Here is a 17,873-nt window from a genome sequence, read left to right as displayed (position 1 = left end):
TTTCACACTAGCGTCGGCCCGTCGCAGTGCGACGGGCCCACGTTCCAACGCATCCTGTGACAACGCAGCACAACGGAGGCAGCGGATGCATTATTACAACGCATCCGCTGCCCCATTGTGAGTTGCAGGGAGGAGGGGGCGGAGTTCCGGCCACGCATGCGTGGTCGGAAATGGCGGACACAATGCACCAAAAAACGTTACAAGCAACGTTTTTGGTTCCGACGGTCCGCCACAACACGACGCAACCGTCGTTTTTTTTAATTAATTGGAGGAATGGTGATTGCTTGGAAGGTTTTGGCACTCAGATTAATTATAGCTGTTTGCTAGTGCTGCTTCCTTTTTTCTTTTGCAGTCAAATAGAGGGAATGCAGACTTTCATCACTAATCTGGACAAGGGGGTTTCCTCCCACGAACAAAAGTTCATTTTAAGAAATAGATCTTGGAATAGTATTTTCCACAATTGGATGTATAACAATAAAATGTTCCTGTGCCGAGATAATCTTATACATGTGCCTCTGCTGTGTACTGTGTAATGGCCGTGTCTGACCCTGGTGGTCATACCACATGTCCTGGGCAGGGTGGGAAGCAAAAGAGTATACAGACAGGACAACAGGGGATCGCAGCTGATTCTTTCTTTGAGGTACAACATTGCTTAAAAACGGGCAGTGAAATGTTTTACCTCACAAAAAAAAAAATCAGCTGCAATCCTCTAATTTTGAGTCCATCTTCAACCTGAAGAGGTCCAACTAGCTCATGTTTAATAATACCAGTCCATATTATTAGCCCACCCTCCACCTTCCTGGTGTCCCGAGTTGAAGTGGAGGTCTGTGCCCGTTACGTATCTAGCCACAGACCCATCCATCTGGTCCGTCAAGAGTCACGTTCATCTCATCAGTCCATAAAACCTTTGAAAAATCTCTCCTCAGATCTATCTTGTCCCAGTCGTGATGTTTCCACTTGTTCTTTGGTGGTCGGGTTTCAATCCTCCCTACCTCGGCCATGACTCTGAGCACCTTGTACTTCTGGGCCTCCAGAGAGGTTGCGGTCCTGGAATATGACAGCGCTGGAGCATAATGGCCTCCTGGTCGCTTCTCGTTTGGTTCTTCAATCTTTGGCAGTCTTTTTCCCTGATGACTAAGGGTACCGTCTCACAGTGGCACTTTGGTTGCTACGACTGCACGATCCGTGACGTTCCAGCGATATAGTTACAATCTCGCTGTGTCTGACACGCTACTACGATCCGGGACCCCACTGAGAATCGTACGTCGTAGCAGATCGTTTGAAACTTTCTTTCGTCGTCAAGTGTCCCGCTGTGGCGGCATGATCGCATGGTGTAACAAAGGTGTGCACGATTTTGTATATGATGTAATGGGTCCCGTACGACTTCAACATCGCAAATACGTCATGAAATTGTAAGCTCCAGTGCTGTGCATTGCGAAGTGTGACCGCAGTCTACGATGCTGGAGCGTCACAGATCGTGCCGTCGTAGCGACCAAAGTGCCACTGTGAGACGGTACCCTAAAACAACATTTTTGAGGTTTCTGTGATCACACACAATATTATCTTAGCAATTTCTGGAGTGGAGCATCTCTCTGTACAACATAACAATTCAATTTTACAACTTGGAGCCATTGCTGGTCCCTTCTCGCTGAGAACAAGATGCCTAATAATAAGGCTGTTGTAGTCGCACCCCCCTCATTACACAGACACATCAGTGGCCTCATAATTCTGCTAAGTCACGGTACATGGCCCTTGTGGCCTCCTGTGACCCTGCGGACATGTCTGGCAGGAGCCTCCCCAGCGACAGCCTGACACTACTGTGCCCAGGGCGGCAGTGCTGCCAGCCCCATGTGCCGCGGGCAGGGACCAGTGAGCAGCTCCTCGCCTGCTCCTCCCTTGCTCTCAGGCTGCAGTTCCTCCCTCGGGTCTATAAGGCCGGGCCGGCGCACTCTCCAGTCTGTCAGGCATGGCACAGGGCTCACTATGGCAGGAGTACGACATAACACCCTCGACTTCCAGCTCGGTGGCACAGGTAACACGCACGGCCGGGTGACAGCGGGGAGGGGGCTCTGTCTAATAATGAGGGGCGGGCGGCTTCCATTGCCCACTATGACCGCCGACTCATTGTGATGCCGGGCGGGCACAGCGCCTGGCCCCTGAAGGTGACAAGTGGGCGCACAGGAAGCGGTAACGTGCCCGCTGTATCCGCCGGTGCAGCCGTGTAGCGCTGTGTGCTCGGGCGCTGCTGCTCCTGTACGTCTCCAGGGTTTATTACATGGTTCACGGCTATCAGAGGTGGTTCGGGCGGGCAGGTTCTATTACTGGGCCCCACCGCCGGCTTGTACCGGGCCGCTATATGCGCGGCTTGTTTGTGGCGTCACCTTCGTGTACGGACACACGTTATGTACAAACGTGGAAGAAGCACGCCGGGCCTAGGCGGCGAGACACGGGGCTTGTACGGATGGATTATGCTGTTTAGTCTCGCCGCACGCGTGACCTTTGTGTGTGTGCTGGTATAGCACCGGGCTGGCCTGACAGTGGTGGGTACAGGTGCATTGTGTGCTCTGGGGGGCACGGCGGTGGGTACAGGTGCATTGTGTGCTCTGGGGGGCACAGCGGAGGGTACAGGTGCATTTACTGCTCTGGGGGGCACAGCGGAGGGTACAGGCGCATTTACTGCTCTGGGGGCGCAGACAACCATATCTGCATCTACATTTGTGTGGGTTAAACAAAAAATATAAATAAGAGTTTTGTCCCTATTTTCTGTATTCTTGCTATCTGTACATAATGCCTGTGTGCCACCCCAAGAAAATAAATATAAATATATATACTAGATGGCAGCCCGATTCTAAAGAATCGGGAGTCTAGAATCCATATATACTTGAAATTCGTCAGGAGCTTGAAGAGCAACGTCACTGGGCCCGCCTCCACGCAGTAGAAACTTGCTGTGAGGTAAAAATTCAAAAATCACACCAAAATGGCGGGCAGAGTGTGTCACAGTACGGCACGTTTCTGATTGGTCGCTCGCAGCAGGCGGCAACCAATCAGACACTGGACACTGTTGACGTCACTTATCTCCGGACATTAGCTCCGGACATTAGCTCCGGACATTAGCTCCGGACAGGAAGTTGGCACAAATTGCAGGAAGTAGTATTCTAGGCAATTATATATCTAGAGATATATATATATATATATATATCGGTCATGGATCTTCAGATTCAGTGCGATTTCAAAGATAATAATGGGTCACAATGGTTTTTAAGGCCGAATTCAGATGTCCAAGTACGGAGTGCAGTGTCAGGACCTGCCGGGTCACCTGGGCTGAACTCAGCAGCTTCGTTGACATATTGGATCACACAGTTCAGTCAGGAGATGAACGGCCGCTCTGTACCCAGACCGTGCCTGATAGACGTCTGAACTTGGCCTAAATGGCAGAGGCACCAATTCTATAGAACCTCACACTCACTTGACACGAGGACAGGGGCACCTGACTGTCCCCATTGTGAAGCCCCTTTGATACGGACCGATAATCAGCTGAATGCTCATGTATAGTCATTGGCTTATGTAAATTTAATAGATCTGCCAACAAACAAGCTCGTTGGTTGATCAGAACCTAAAAATTGTGCTCAATAAGATGTTATCTGAACATGCCTGTGTGCTGACCGAGTACCTTCGGCGTGCTCGAATAATATGTTAGTCGGCCCTGCCCGCAACACATGGAGGGTTTGCCTAAAATACAGTAAATCCCCTGTATGTGTTGTGGCCGTAGAACAGCCGTGAGACTTGCAGGCGCCGAGACTGGAATATATTCGAGTACGCCGAAGATACTCGGCCAGCACACGAGCATGTTCGGATAACACTTTATCAGAGCAAGTTTGCTCATTACCATTCAGTAGTAAATTTTTTACCACGTAGGTTAAAAATAAAAAGCTTACATCAGTGTTTTGTATCATATATTCCTCAATTTGGTCAGTGTGCACTGTGACCTATAGACTTGTATGGATAATTTTGATATGTGACTCGGATCGAAAACGGACATGTCTCTGCAAATTTTTTTGCTGATACACAGTTGCAAACTGTCCTGTGAATAGTACCATACAGAAAAACTCAGCAGGCTTGTGCAGTCACCATTAGGGCTCCTTTCCACTTGCGAGGAAAACGGACGAGTGCAATCCGATAAAAAATCGGATTGCACGCAGACCAATGTTATTCAATAGGTGACATTCCATTTGCAATTTTTTTCTCAGCCGAAATCGGACTGAGAAAAAAATCGTAGCATGCTGCGTATTGCTGCGATTCTCGGACGAAACTCGCCAATGCAAGTCAATGGGTGTGAGAAAAAAACGCACAGCACTCGCACCATGAAAGTGCTGTCCGATTTTTACGCATCGGTGTCCTTTGAAAAGCCCGCAATTCAGCGCGGTATACAGTAAAATCACACTGACAGGTTAGATTAGAGTAGATATATACACATAGTGTGTATATATCTATATATATATATATATATATATATAATTGTCTAAGGGTTTTTCCGTCTGTCTGTCTTTCTGTCTGTCTTTTTGTCCTGGAAATCCCGCGTCTCTGATTGGTCGAGGCCGCCAGCGACGGGCACAGTATCGACGTAGATGTCATAATGGTTGCCATGGCGACGATAATGGACGGCGGCCTCGACCGCCAGGCCTCGACCAATCAGCGACGGGCACAGCGACGATGATGTCATAAAGGACGTAGATATCCCGCGTCTGATTGGTCGAGGCCGCCAGGCCTTGACCAATCAGCAACGGGCACAGTATCGACGTAGATGTCATAATGGTTGCCATGGCGACGATGATGTCCTAAAGGTTGCCTCGACCAATCAGCGACGGGCACAGTCTGCCGCGAATTCTGGAATCCTCATTGTCCATATACTACGGGGACATGCATATTCTAGAATACCCGCTGCGTTAGAATCGGGCCACAATCTAGTATATATATATATATATATATATATATATATATATATACTATTGGACCCGTTCTACGCCTGGGTGGCGAGCATTTATATTGGTATATGGTCTCCATCCTGTCATGTGCTGCTCCATCCTGCGTCCCCATCCTGTCATGTGCTGCTCCATCCTGCGTCCCCATTCTGTCATGTGCTGCTCCATCCTGCATCCCCATCCTGTCATGTGCCGCTCCCATCCTGCGCCCCCGTTCTGTCATGTGCCGCTCCCATCCTGCTCCCCCGTTCTGTCATGTGCCGCTCCCATCCTGCTCCCCCGTTCTGTCATGTGCCGCTCCATCCTGCTCCCCCGTTCTGTCATGTGCTGCTCCATCCTGAGTCCCCATCCTGTCATGTGCTGCTCCATCCTGCGCCCCCATCCTGTCATGTGCAGCTCCATCCTGCATCCCCATCCTGTCATGTGCCGCTCCCATCCTGCGCCCCCGTTCTGTCATGTGCCGCTCCCATCCTGCTCCCCCGTTCTGTCATGTGCCGCTCCCATCCTGCGCCCCCGTTCTGTCATGTGCTGCTCCCATCCTGTCATGTGCTGCTCCCATCCTGCGCCCCCGTTCTGTCATGTGCTGCTCCCATCCTGCGCCCCCGTTCTGTCACGTGCTGCTCCCATCCTGCGCCCCCGTTCTGTCATGTTCTGCTCCCATCCTGCGCCCCCGTTCTGTCATGTGCTGCTCCCATCCTGCGCCCCCGTTCTGTCATGTGCTGCTCCCATCCTGCGGCACCGTTCTTTAATTTGCTGCTCCCATCCATATGCCCCATACGCTGCTCCATAAGATGCTCCATAGTATATGCCCCGTATCAGGTGGCGTAAGTAACAAATAGCTGTGGCATGAAGTGCCACAGCCTCATGCCACAGCAATTTGTCACTTGTGCCACCTGATTCCTTTCCGCCGCCATTTTCTTGGTCCTCCTGCTCGCGGAATCGGCGCCTGCGCAGTCCGCGCTTTCCGGCGCCATTTTCTTGAAGACACACTCCGGCTCCCCTGCCTGTGACTGGTCAGAGGGCAGCGCCGGCACGCATTAAGCGCGTCATCGCGCCCTCTGAACTGTCACAGCAGGGGAGACGGAGCCGCACGCAGCACTGGAATGGGGAAAGGTGAATATACTTACCCTCCTGGCGGTCCCTGACTCTCCGGTGGAGATCGCGGTATGCGTTCAGTGCTTACGCATACCGCGATCTCCTGGGAGCGTTATTCTGTGGGGGCCAGACTGCGCCGGCGCTTGCGCCTGCGCAGTCTATAAAGGCTTTGGACAGAGTGACGCTCCCAGCGTTATAATATATCTATCTATCTATCTATCTATCTATCTATCTATCTATCTGCGCTAGATAGCTTAAAAGCCGGTAATTCAATTACCGGCTTTTGCTCTCTCCTTCACAAACCCGACATTATATGAGACATGGTTTACATACAGTAAACCATGTCATATCCCTTATTTTTTTTGCATATTCCACACTACTAATGCTAGTAGTGTGTATGTGCAAAATTTGGGTGCTTTAGCTATTAAATTTAAGGGTTAAATCACGGAAAAAATTGGCGTGGGCTCCCGCGCAATTTTATCCATCAGAATGGTAAAGCCAGTGACTGAGGGCAGATATTAATAGCCTGGAGAGGGTCCATGGTTATAGGACCCCCCTGGCTAAAAACATCTGCCCCCAGCCACCCCAGAAAAGGCACATCTGGAAGATGCGCCTATTCTGGCACTTGGCCACTCTCTTCCCATTCCCGTGTAGTGGTGGGATATGGGTTAATGAAGGGTTAATGTCACCTTGCTATTGTAAGGTGACATTAAGACAGATTAATAATGGAGAGGCGTCAATTATGACACCTATCCATTATTAATCAAATAGTATGAAATGGTTAAAAAACACACACACATTATTACAAAGTATTTTAATGAAATAATGACACAGGTTTTTGTAATATTTTATTATACTGGTAATCCACCTGAAGACCCTCGATCTGTAAGAAAGGTAAAATAAAAAAACAACAATATCCCATACCTTCCGATGATCAGTCTCGTCCCACGCTGTAAATCCATCTGAAGGGGTTAACTAATTTTACAAGCAGAAGCTCTGCTAATGCAGCTGTGCTCCTGCCTGTAAAACCCCGGGGAATGAATGGAATGTAGGTCAATGACCTGTAGTTACCTTCAGTCGCGGTGATGCGCCCTCTGCTGGATGTCCTCATATGAACTCGAGCCTGGGAACTTTTCTGAATACACGCTTTAGAATACGTTCACTCTGATGTTTTTTCATCCAGCTTTTTCTCTGCATCCCAAACAACGTGGCCTCAGATTTAGGAGCCTAGTTCTGCCCATAATGAGGAGTGGCATTAACAATAAGTCCAACCTTCAGTGTGCCAGTGGTGTAAGCGGGTACTTCCATCTGATGGAAATTGTCCTATAGTTTTTATTTTTTTTTCCTGCTGATGGTCACCATTATTGCTATGATTGTAGGGTGTACATGGTTTCCTGATATGATACTTGGTTACCTGATATGATGCATGATGAGTAATGGTGTGGTATATTCAGGGCTGTGGAGATGGTAAGCCAAACCTCCGACTCCTCAATTTCCCTGACTATATTACCATCGTTTGCCACTTAGCACCACTTAGTACAAGTAGAGACTGAAGAGCTGATCATGGCCCAGTCTTCAGCATTTAGTAGAATAAGGCCCCCCCCCCCCCCAATCACGCACGTGTGATACGACCTACCATAAGTATGCCACAGCAGTATTTGGATGGCACAAGCAGGAGAGGGCTTTGGAAGAGGTGAAAAGCTTCTGTTAAAGGGAACTTGTCACCCTCAAAATCGAAGGTGAGCTAAGCCCACTGGCATCAGGGGCTTATCTACAGCATTCTGTAATGCTGTAGATAAGACCCCAATGTATCCTGAAAGATGAGAAAAAGAGGTTAGATTATACTCACCCAGGGGCGGTCCTGCTGCAGTCCGGTCTGGGGCCTCCCATCTTCTTACGATGACGTCCTCTTCTTGTCTTCACGCTCCGGCTCAGGCGTACTTTGTCTGCCCTGTTGAGGCAGAGCAAAGTACTGCAGTGCACAGGGAAAGGTCAGAGAGGGCCTGTGTACTGCAGTACTTTGCTCTGCCTCAACAGGGCAGACAAAGTACGCCTGAGCCGGAGCGTGAAGACAAGAAGAGGACGTCATCGTATGAAGATGGGAGGCCCTGGACCGCGATGCCTATCGGATCAGGCCACCCCTGGGTGAGTATAATCTAACCTTTTTCTCCTCTTTCAGGATACATCGGGGGGTCATCTACAGCATTACAGAATGCAGTAGATAAGCCCCTGATGCAGGTGGGCTTAGCTCACCTTCGATTTTGGGGGTGACAGGTTCCCTTTAAACATTTTTTTTTTCCCCTGATTATAGCTTATGTGAAAGTGACATTAGTCTCCAATAATTGGTCTCTGCCCAATGGGGATGTCGATACATTTGCAGATTCACTACGAACCAATTTAGCAGTCTGGATGGTGAGGGGATCACTTTCATCACACAGTAATATGTTGGAGGTAATTGATCTCCTTTTTTTTTTTTTTTCTTCTATATATCTGCTGAACTGTACGTAACCCAGATTTCAGATGGTAACGCTGTAAATAGATGTACTCCCCGGAGGGCTGGTAATTTACACTCCTACATGAATGCATAATGTAGTGGCCATGACAGTACCAACAGGGGAAAAATACTCATCCAGCTTTCTCTGAACATTCAATTTTGAGGTGGAGATGTACGATATCAGGGTTTGGAATGTCTTAGTCCAAGGGCTCCATTTTTACTTTTTCCTTTGTATACTGCTCTGAATACTCATGAGAGAGGCAGATGATGGCTGTAGCCATTTACTGTCGGCAGCTTGGTAACATCTGCTCATTCAAAATGCATAGTAATTATCCTTTAAGATGACAGAAGGGCCTATTTTACTGTAAAAGGCCGGTCTATAAAATCCTGGTATTGCTTAATGGCAGGGGTGCACAACCTTTTCTGGTCCTAGTGCAACATTATCTTATTAACTTCCAAGACCCTCAATAAATGTCATAGGGGTATTACCAACTGAGACATTTTTGGCAAGTCAGAATTACAGTGTATTGCAAAAGTATTCAATCCCGCCTTTGTTTTTTTTTTTTTTTACCTATTTTGTTATATTATAACATGTGTTTAAATATTTTTGTAATCCGATTTGTGTGTGATGCATTAGCACTAAATAAAAATAGCCTAAGTTGGTGAAGTGAGAATATTTGCATAAATTAAATTTGAGATCAAATAACTGAAAATTGACATGTGCATATGTATTCACCCCTTTTCCTATGAACCTATGAAGCCCCTAAACATTTGTGGTGCAAGCAATTATCTTCATAAGTCACATTCTTAGTGAAAGGAAGTCCACCTATATTATTATTATTTATTTATATAGCACCATTCATTCCATGGTGCTGTACATGAGAAAGGGTTTACATACAGGGTTATAGATACCGTTAACAGTAAACAGGTTTACAGTGACAGACTGGTACAGAGGAGAGAGGGCCCTGTTCTTGCGGACTTACATTTTATGGGTCACGCTGTCAAATGTCCGCATGACTCCACAGCTGTAACTGTGACCCGCGATAAAACGCTTACCACAGGTCATCAGGCGTGGGCTAATGAGACTACTACTCCCATCATATAACACGAAACCAAATAGAACACTTTAAATATTCTGCCCATGAATTGCGTCTAAATAATCCTCATATCATAGGCCTTCTAACGTCAAATGGACACTCCCGATAACACTATATAACCAAAAGAGAAAAATGGAGTACTCAGTCCAAACCTTTTTAACAAAACCGTATACAATACTTTATTAATAATTCATCAATACAGTAATAGCATAATAATACATAATTTTAACACAAAAACAGGGTAAGGGTAGTCACAGGTAACCCGGCTGGTAATGGTTAACAATAAAGTGCATAGTGCCCATAATTTTAAATTTATGGGCACTATGCACTTTATTGTTAACCATTACCAGCCGGGTTACCTGTGACTACCCTTACCCTGTTTTTGTGTTAAAATTATGTATTATTATGCTATTACTGTATTGATGAATTATTAATAAAGTATTGTATACGGTTTTGTTAAAAAGGTTTGGACTGAGTACTCCATTTTTCTCTTTTGGTTATATACTACTCCCATCAGCCTACGTCTGCTGTCACTGTTAGCAGTGAAGGCAGGAGCCGCTGATGGGAGACATATATATTGAAATAAATTAAAAAAAAATTATACTCACCTAACACCAAATCCCCGATGCCCTCGTTTCCCAGAAAAAAATGTAAAAGAACAACATATACTCACCTTAATGCCCAATGGCCATGTCCCCTATAATAAACCACCATATACTCACCTGTTCACCGTAGTCCACATAATCCTGAGTGTCCCATGGCGATCTCTCGTGTAGAAAAGTCACATCTGGGGCAACTGGGAGCTGATGTTTTAGTCTGGCAGGTGGCCAATATCCATGGCCCCTTCCTAAGCTATTAATATCAGCCCGCAGCTGTCTGCCTAGCCTTTGCTGGTTAGGTTTTTTTTTTAGGGGGACCCTATGTCAATTTTTTTTTTCTTGGATCCCCATGTAAACTAGCCAGTAAAGGCTAAGCCGAATGCTGTGAGCTGATATTAATAGCCTGGGAACCTTTATGGCTATTGACTCCTTCCCAGAAAATGTAACATCAACCATCGGCTTTTCCTTTGCTGGTTATGAAAATTACGCGGGAGCCCACGCAGGTTTTTTTTCTTTAACCCCTTCACAACATGCATCTTACATGTAATGCGCATGCCATATCCCTCCCTTTGATATTGGCTCTAGCACTCAGCCCACATCTTTCCCGGCACATGTCAGCTGTTTTGAACAGCTGACACGTGCCCCTATGAGTCGCGGGTGGAAACGCGATCCACCCCGGCTGTTTACCTGTTAAATGCTGCTGTCAATCTCTAAATATGGTAAAAAAAATAAAAAAAAAAATAGTTGTGGAAGTGCACTTATTTTTTGCAATTTCACTGCACTTGGATTTTTTTTCTCCAGTTTACGAGTACACGATATGGTAAAACCAATGGTGTAATTCAAAAGTAAAACACGTCCCGCCAAAAAATAGCCCTCACATGGTCATATTGACAGAAAAATAAAAACGTTATGACTCTGGGAAGAAGGGGAGCGAATAACAAATGCAAAAACGAAAAAGGACTGCAGCGTGAAGGGGTTAAACATCTGTGGAGAGAATTTAAAATTGCTGTTGGCACCCTTCAAATATCAGAAACCTTGAATATTTTGCAAAAGGAGTGGTCCAAAATTCCATTTGATTGGTGCAAGAAGCTTGTTGATGGTTATAGGAAGCGATTGCAGTTATCTATTCCAAAGGGTGTGCAACCAAGTATTAAGATGAGGGTGCCAACAATTTTGTCTGTCCCATTTTTGGGGCATTACCGTATGTGAAATGATGTCCATGTTGCCTTTTTTCCTCAGGTTTACCGGTATGTGTTGTTCCAATACACACAATAGAAATAAACGTGTATAGAAAAACATATGTAATTGAAATAATTTTATAGGAGAAAAACTTTTGGCCATGACTGTATATATACACGTTAACATTTCCATTCGCCCCATAGAAGACCTACCGTATATACTCGAGTATAAGCCGACCCGAGTATAAGCCGACCCCCCCCCCCTAATTTTGCCACAAAAAACTGGGAAAACTTATTGACTCGAGTATAAGCCTAGGGTGGAAATTCAGCATTTACCGGTGAATTTCAAAAATAAAAATAGATCATTATTTCCCCATAGATGTGCCATATAGTGCTCTGCACTGTTCATTATTGCCCCATAGCTGTGCCATATAGTGCTCTGCACCGTTCATTATTTCCCCATAGCTGTGCCATATAGTGCTCTGCATGTTCATTATTGCCCCATAGGTGTGCCATATAGTGCTCTGCACAGTTCATTATTGCCCCATAGCTGTGCCATATAGTGCTCTGCATGTTCATTATTGCCCCATAGCTGTGCCATATAGTGCTCTGCACAGTTCATTATTGCCCCATAGCTGTGCCATATAGTGCTCTGCATGTTCTTTATTGCCTCATAGCTGTGCCATATACTGTTCTGCACAGTTCATTTTTGTCCCATAGCTGTGCCATATAGTGCTCTGCACCGTTCATATTTCCCCATATCTGTGCCCCATATAGTGCTCTGCATGTTCATTATTGCCCCATAGATGCTCCACATAAAGCTGTGCCATTTCTGCTGCTGCAATAAAAAAAAAAAGCCATACTCACCTCTCCTGCTTGCAGCTCCCAGCGTCCGGTCCCGGCGTCTCTCCGCTCTGACTGATCAGGCAGAGGGCGCCGCGCACACTATATGCGTCATTGCGCCCTCTGACCTGCACAGTCAGAGCGGAGAGACGTCGGGAAGATGGAGCGGCGCCCGGCGGCTGGATCGTGGACAGGTGAATATGTGATACTTACCTGGTCCCAGCGTCCGGCTCCTCCCGGACAGCTGTCTTCGGTGCCGCAGCTTCTTCCTCTATCAGCGGTCACCGGCACCGCTGATTAGAGAAATGAATATGCGGCTCCACCCCTATGGGAGGTGGAGCCGCATATTCATTTCTCTAATAAGCGGTCCCACGTGACCGCTGAACAGTGGAAGAACTGCAGCACCGAAGACCGTGGGACAGGCGGGGAGCGCCAGGATCGCTGGAAGCAGGTAAGTATGCCTCAGTTCCCTCACCCGCCAACCCTGCCACCCACCTTGACTCGAGTATAAGCCGAGAGGGGCACTTTCAGCCCAAAAATTTGGGCTGAAAATCTCGGCTTATACTCAAGTATATACGGTAATTTAATTTCCTAAAACTAGCATGCACTCCCCACCCCTCCATTCCTGCATATCATTTTACATTGAATTTTTATGCTGAAAAAATTCCTTTCCTTCCCATGTATCAATAAATGCAGTTGCCCATTGATACCCTTGACCTGCTTGGTGAATTACTTGAGGGTATGTTTCCACGGTCAGGAATTGCTCAGGATTTGACGCAAGTGAAATCTGCACCTGAGGTCACTGGCAGGTCACCTTTTTTTATATGTTTTTTACTTGTGTTTTTGATTAGTTTTTTTTCTCTTGAAATAAAGCTAATTGAAAGTTGACTTCTGGGAAGGGAGGGGGGGGGGAAGAAAAAAATGATTTCCTATTTGGAGATATATTGGGGGTATGTTCCCACGGTCAGTAAACACTGCGGGTTGGACGCCAGATGTTACAGCATAGTGGATGGGATTTCAAAAAATCCCATGCCCACTATGCATGCACCGATGCCCCTGGCTCACCCGCAGAGACGGACACGTGATGCATCTTTCCAGACTGCAGCATGTCAATTTATGTAGTGGAGACACTCGGTCTCCGCTGTGTAAATTACCCATACCCTTTCATTAGATGTGGTAAAACTGCATTATCTTCCTAATCACATGCGTATTAAGTGCGGGAAAGCAGCTTACTATGCATGTTTATTAATTTAAGTAAAGGTGAATATTGTGACACAGCAGGAAGTACATGAGACAGAAAGTGAAAGAAAGCACAGAGAGCTGTCCCCTTATTTTTAATTTTAAAATAAATAGCGTGGGGTCCCCCAATATTTGTTAACCAGCCAGAGTAAAGCAGACTACTGGGACTGGTATTTCAGGCTGGTAAGGATCCAATATCCATGAATCTTACCAGCCTGATAATATCAGGCCACAGCAGTCTGCTTACCTTGGATGGCTAGCAAAAACAGTGGAATCCCCTCCAAAAAAAACCAGCGTGGGGTCCCCCTTTTTTTATTAGCCAGCCAAGGAAAAAGCCGACAGCTGCGGCCTGGTATTCTCAGGCTGGAGAGGCCTATGGATTTTGGCCCTCAACAGCCTAAAAAAAGCGGCCCGCAGCCGCCCCACAATGTCACATCCAAAGATGCACCAATTGTGGCACTTTACCTGGCTCTTCCCACTTGCCCTGTAGCGGTGGAAAGTGGGGTTGATGTCACCCTTGTATTGTCCGGTGACATCAAGCCCACGGGTTAGTAATGGAGAGTCGTATAAGTCACTTATCCATTAGTAATCCTATAGTTACCGTATATGGTCAATAAAGACAAACCCAGAATAAAGTCCTCTATTAGAAATAATCACACAGACTCCTTTTAATATTCTTAACTAAACCATACTTGCTGCATCGCCCATTCCACCGAAGCCCTGGATCTCCTGTAAGAGAAATAAAATGAGAAAGGAACAGTATACCATACCTGTCCACCTAGATGATAATCCACAATGTCCCACGACGAGTCCAGCTCTGCTACATCTGGATGTCAGGCTGAACGGTGGCATTTTGCCATCACTCAGCCTGACATCCAGACACAGTGGAGCTTGCAGATGACCACCGGAGATAACTCTGTCTCCGGCGGTCACCTGCACTGCAGTTCTCACGATCAGCTGCCCATGAGAACTTGGCAAGTGACCGGAGGTAACCCCGGCGGTCACGTGCACGGCAGTTCTCGAGGTCCGCTCCACTCATCACGAGAACTGCAGTGGATGCGAACTTCTGGCTGTGGCACAAGATAAGACCTTATTTAAATTAGTTCACATGCGTAGTAAGATGCGTTTTCACACTTAATATACATGCGACTCTAAAGATAATGCTGTACCGCATCTAATGATAATGAATGGGAAATTTATACTACAAGGCGTCTCCGCATCGTAAATAGACATGCTGCGGTCTGGAAAGACGTGCCGCATGTTCGTTTACGCAGGGAGGCCGCTGACGTCTTTTAACGCATAGTGGAGATGGGATTTCTTGAAATTCCATCCACTATGCTGTAACATCTGGCTGCTGCGGGTTTGACGCTGCTTTACAGTGTGATACCAGTTATCGGCTGTATTATTAGCAAGTGCAATTGCCTTCACTCAATTGGCATCCAAGGCATACTTATTAAACTTTCTCAAATTCCTTCGCAGGAGAATCGTTAGTACGATGTGCAGGTTTTTTTTTTACGTAACGATGCTGTTTTTACAGGCCAAGCCCCATTAAGTCTACGTTCAGACTAGCGTTGTGCTAGTGTGCGTCGGGTTAGCGTCGGGCGACGCAGCGGCGACGCACGCGTCATGCGCCCCTATGTTTAACATGGGGGACGCATGCGTTTTTGTTTGTTGCATTTTGCGACGCATGCGTCTTTTTTGCCGCAAGCGTCAGACCAAGAAAACGCAAATTGCATTTTTCTTGCGTCCGATTTTCGGCAAAAAACGACGCACGCGTCGCAAAACGCAGCGTTTTTGCATGCGTTTTGCCGCGTTTTTGCGTGCGTTGTGCGTTGCGTCGCCGACGCAGCGGCGCACAACGCTAGTCTGAACGTAGCCTAATACCCCTGAATGTGATTCTGGGTGCCATTGCTCAGTAGAATGGTGACATATACCAATCACACACACAAAGTCAGATTTCTGGGAGGTTCCAGGAGACTTTGTGGGGCATGGGACAACTCTTCCGAAGACTCCCAGACACATTTCTGGAGAGTTGGAAATTATGCACTCTACACTTACTCGCTACACAGCTGCCAATGTGGCAAACAGAAGAGAGAAGTTCCTTTTTCTGTGCAGATATTTGACACATCACATGATCCCCCCCCCCCCCCCCCCCCCCCCCCCCCACAGTCAGTTAGAATGTCTAGAACAGTGATTTTCAACCTTTTTTGAGCCGCGGCACACTTTTTATACTTAAAAAATCCCAAGGCACACCACCAACCAAAATGGCACAAAATGGTGCGTCCAGGTTTGAGATGAAAGTCTGCAGTCATTCTATGTGACTGCAGGCTTCTGAATTCTCACAGCGCAAGCACTGCACACTTTCAGGATTCTCCCTTGCCGGTGGCCAGAGTGGACGGTCATGACAGCACAAGTATGTGATTTGTATACTTCTGGCCACATTCTAACTAGACGTGTCCGGCCTCAGTCAATTCATTTTCATTGAATGAGGCCACACATGTCTAGTCAGCACGTGACCGCATGTATGTAAATCACCAACATCAGAGAATTATGATAGCAGTGTGCACTGTGAGAATTCAGAAGTCTGCAGTCACATAGTATGACTGCAGACTCATCACAACCTTGGACATCCCCTTTAATGTTCCTAACAAATAAAAATGAGAATTAGTATCACAAAAAAAACACATTTACATCCAGGTACCTGATAGATGACGTTGTTTGTGGAGTCGCCTCTTTCTTTTCATCTTCACCTTGTCCAGATGCCATGATGACTCTTCTCATCCACCGGCAGAGCTCGTTTCTGCAGACTTCCATCTTCTCCTGTCTTCTGCAGCACATCCCGACACAACACCCTTAAAGATAGCAGTGTTATTATAATGCTCCGGAATAACAATATCTGCCCTAGGCTGAGCCCCTGAGTAAATAATTGCCCCTCACTTTATTCCCAGCACATAATATGACCCTCACTGTCCCTCTTATGGTACATGCCATCCACACTACCCTCTCTCTCTTTTCCATACTTCACACTGCCTTCTCATACGGTGTCCCTCATAGAGAGCCCAGTCTCTCTACTGTGCCCCTTCATTACACTCCTCCTACTTGGCATACTGTCTCCTCCTGGCTGTTACGCTCACACTACTCAGTATCTATTATGTGTCCACTCACACTTTCATCCCCCCATACTGTCTGCACACATTTCTAATAGCCTCCTCCTGTACATCCCCCCCCTGCTAACATACCCCTTTGCTCTCTCCATATTTCCTCCTCACACATTCCCCCCTCACACATTCCCCCGACTCCCCATACTGTCCTCACACATCCCATCACCGTTGCTCCCAGTACTGTCAGCACACATTTTTCCCCTCGCTACTGTGTCCACCCCCATCTCCCCACTCACCCCCACAGAATATATCCACTCCCCTTCCGATAGAATAAATCCATCCCCTTCCACACAGAATAAATGCACCCTGCCCCACACATGCTAAAAAAATTCCAGCCCCCCCCACGTACACACTGAATAAATCCCCCCCCACACACACTGAATAAATCCCCCCCACACACTGAATAAATCCCCCCACTCACTGAATAAATCCCCCCACTCACTGAATAAATCCCCCCCACACACACTGAATAAATCCCCCCCACACACTGAATAAATCCCCCCACTCACTGAATAAATCCCCCCACTCACTGAATAAATCCCCCCCACACACTGAATAAATCCCCACCCCACAGAATAAATCCCCCCACACACTGAATAAATCCCCCCCACACACTGAATAAATCCCCCCCACACACTGAATAAATCCCCCCACACACTGAATAAATCCCCCCCACACACTGAATAAATCCCCCCACACACTGAATAAATCCCCCCACACACTGAATAAATCCCCCCCACACACTGAATGAATAAATCCCCCCCCCACACTGAATAAATCCCCCACACACACTGAATAAATCCCCCACACACACTGAATAAATCCCCCACACACACTGAATAAATCCCCCCCACACGCTGAATAAATCCCCCCCACACACTTAATAAATCCCCCCACATACTCCCCATAAACCCACCCCACGCTGAATCTTCGGTGTCTTCAGCTCCACAGCACAGGAGCACTTACCACCAAGTGTCTTCTGTCTCCTGCACGCCGGATAGTGACGCCAGCAGCGTGATCACATGACTTGATCACGCTGCTGGCGTCGCTCTGACCCAGCCGGTCAGAGCCTCAATTGTACTCGCAGCTGGTAGATGTCTGCGAGTACAGTTGATCTCCGGGAGCCGGCGCGCTGCAGCTTCTCTGTGCCGGCTGTCAGCTTGACAGTCGGCACAGAGAACAGCTGAC

The 17,873-nt window shown here is 47.1% G+C and overlaps 1 protein-coding gene across 1 annotated transcript in view; it reads left to right on the top strand.

The window, feature by feature from the left end:
* Positions 1–273: 273 nt before the first annotated feature.
* The window catches only part of SMS (spermine synthase), a 177,807-nt gene continuing 160,207 nt past the window's right edge, over positions 274–17,873 (top strand). Inside the window, exon 1 of the mRNA XM_069761472.1 lies at positions 274–2,032. Within this exon, the coding sequence (XP_069617573.1) occupies positions 1,849–2,032 (184 nt within the window). The 5' untranslated portion in view covers positions 274–1,848. The remainder of the gene's footprint in view (positions 2,033–17,873) is intronic.

This window comes from Ranitomeya imitator, chromosome 3 (genome assembly GCF_032444005.1).
Source record: "Ranitomeya imitator isolate aRanImi1 chromosome 3, aRanImi1.pri, whole genome shotgun sequence".
In the NCBI taxonomy this organism is placed as follows: Eukaryota; Metazoa; Chordata; class Amphibia; order Anura; family Dendrobatidae; genus Ranitomeya; species Ranitomeya imitator.
Note: the sequence above shows the minus strand (reverse complement) of the source record. Positions and strands in the feature narration are given on the sequence as shown.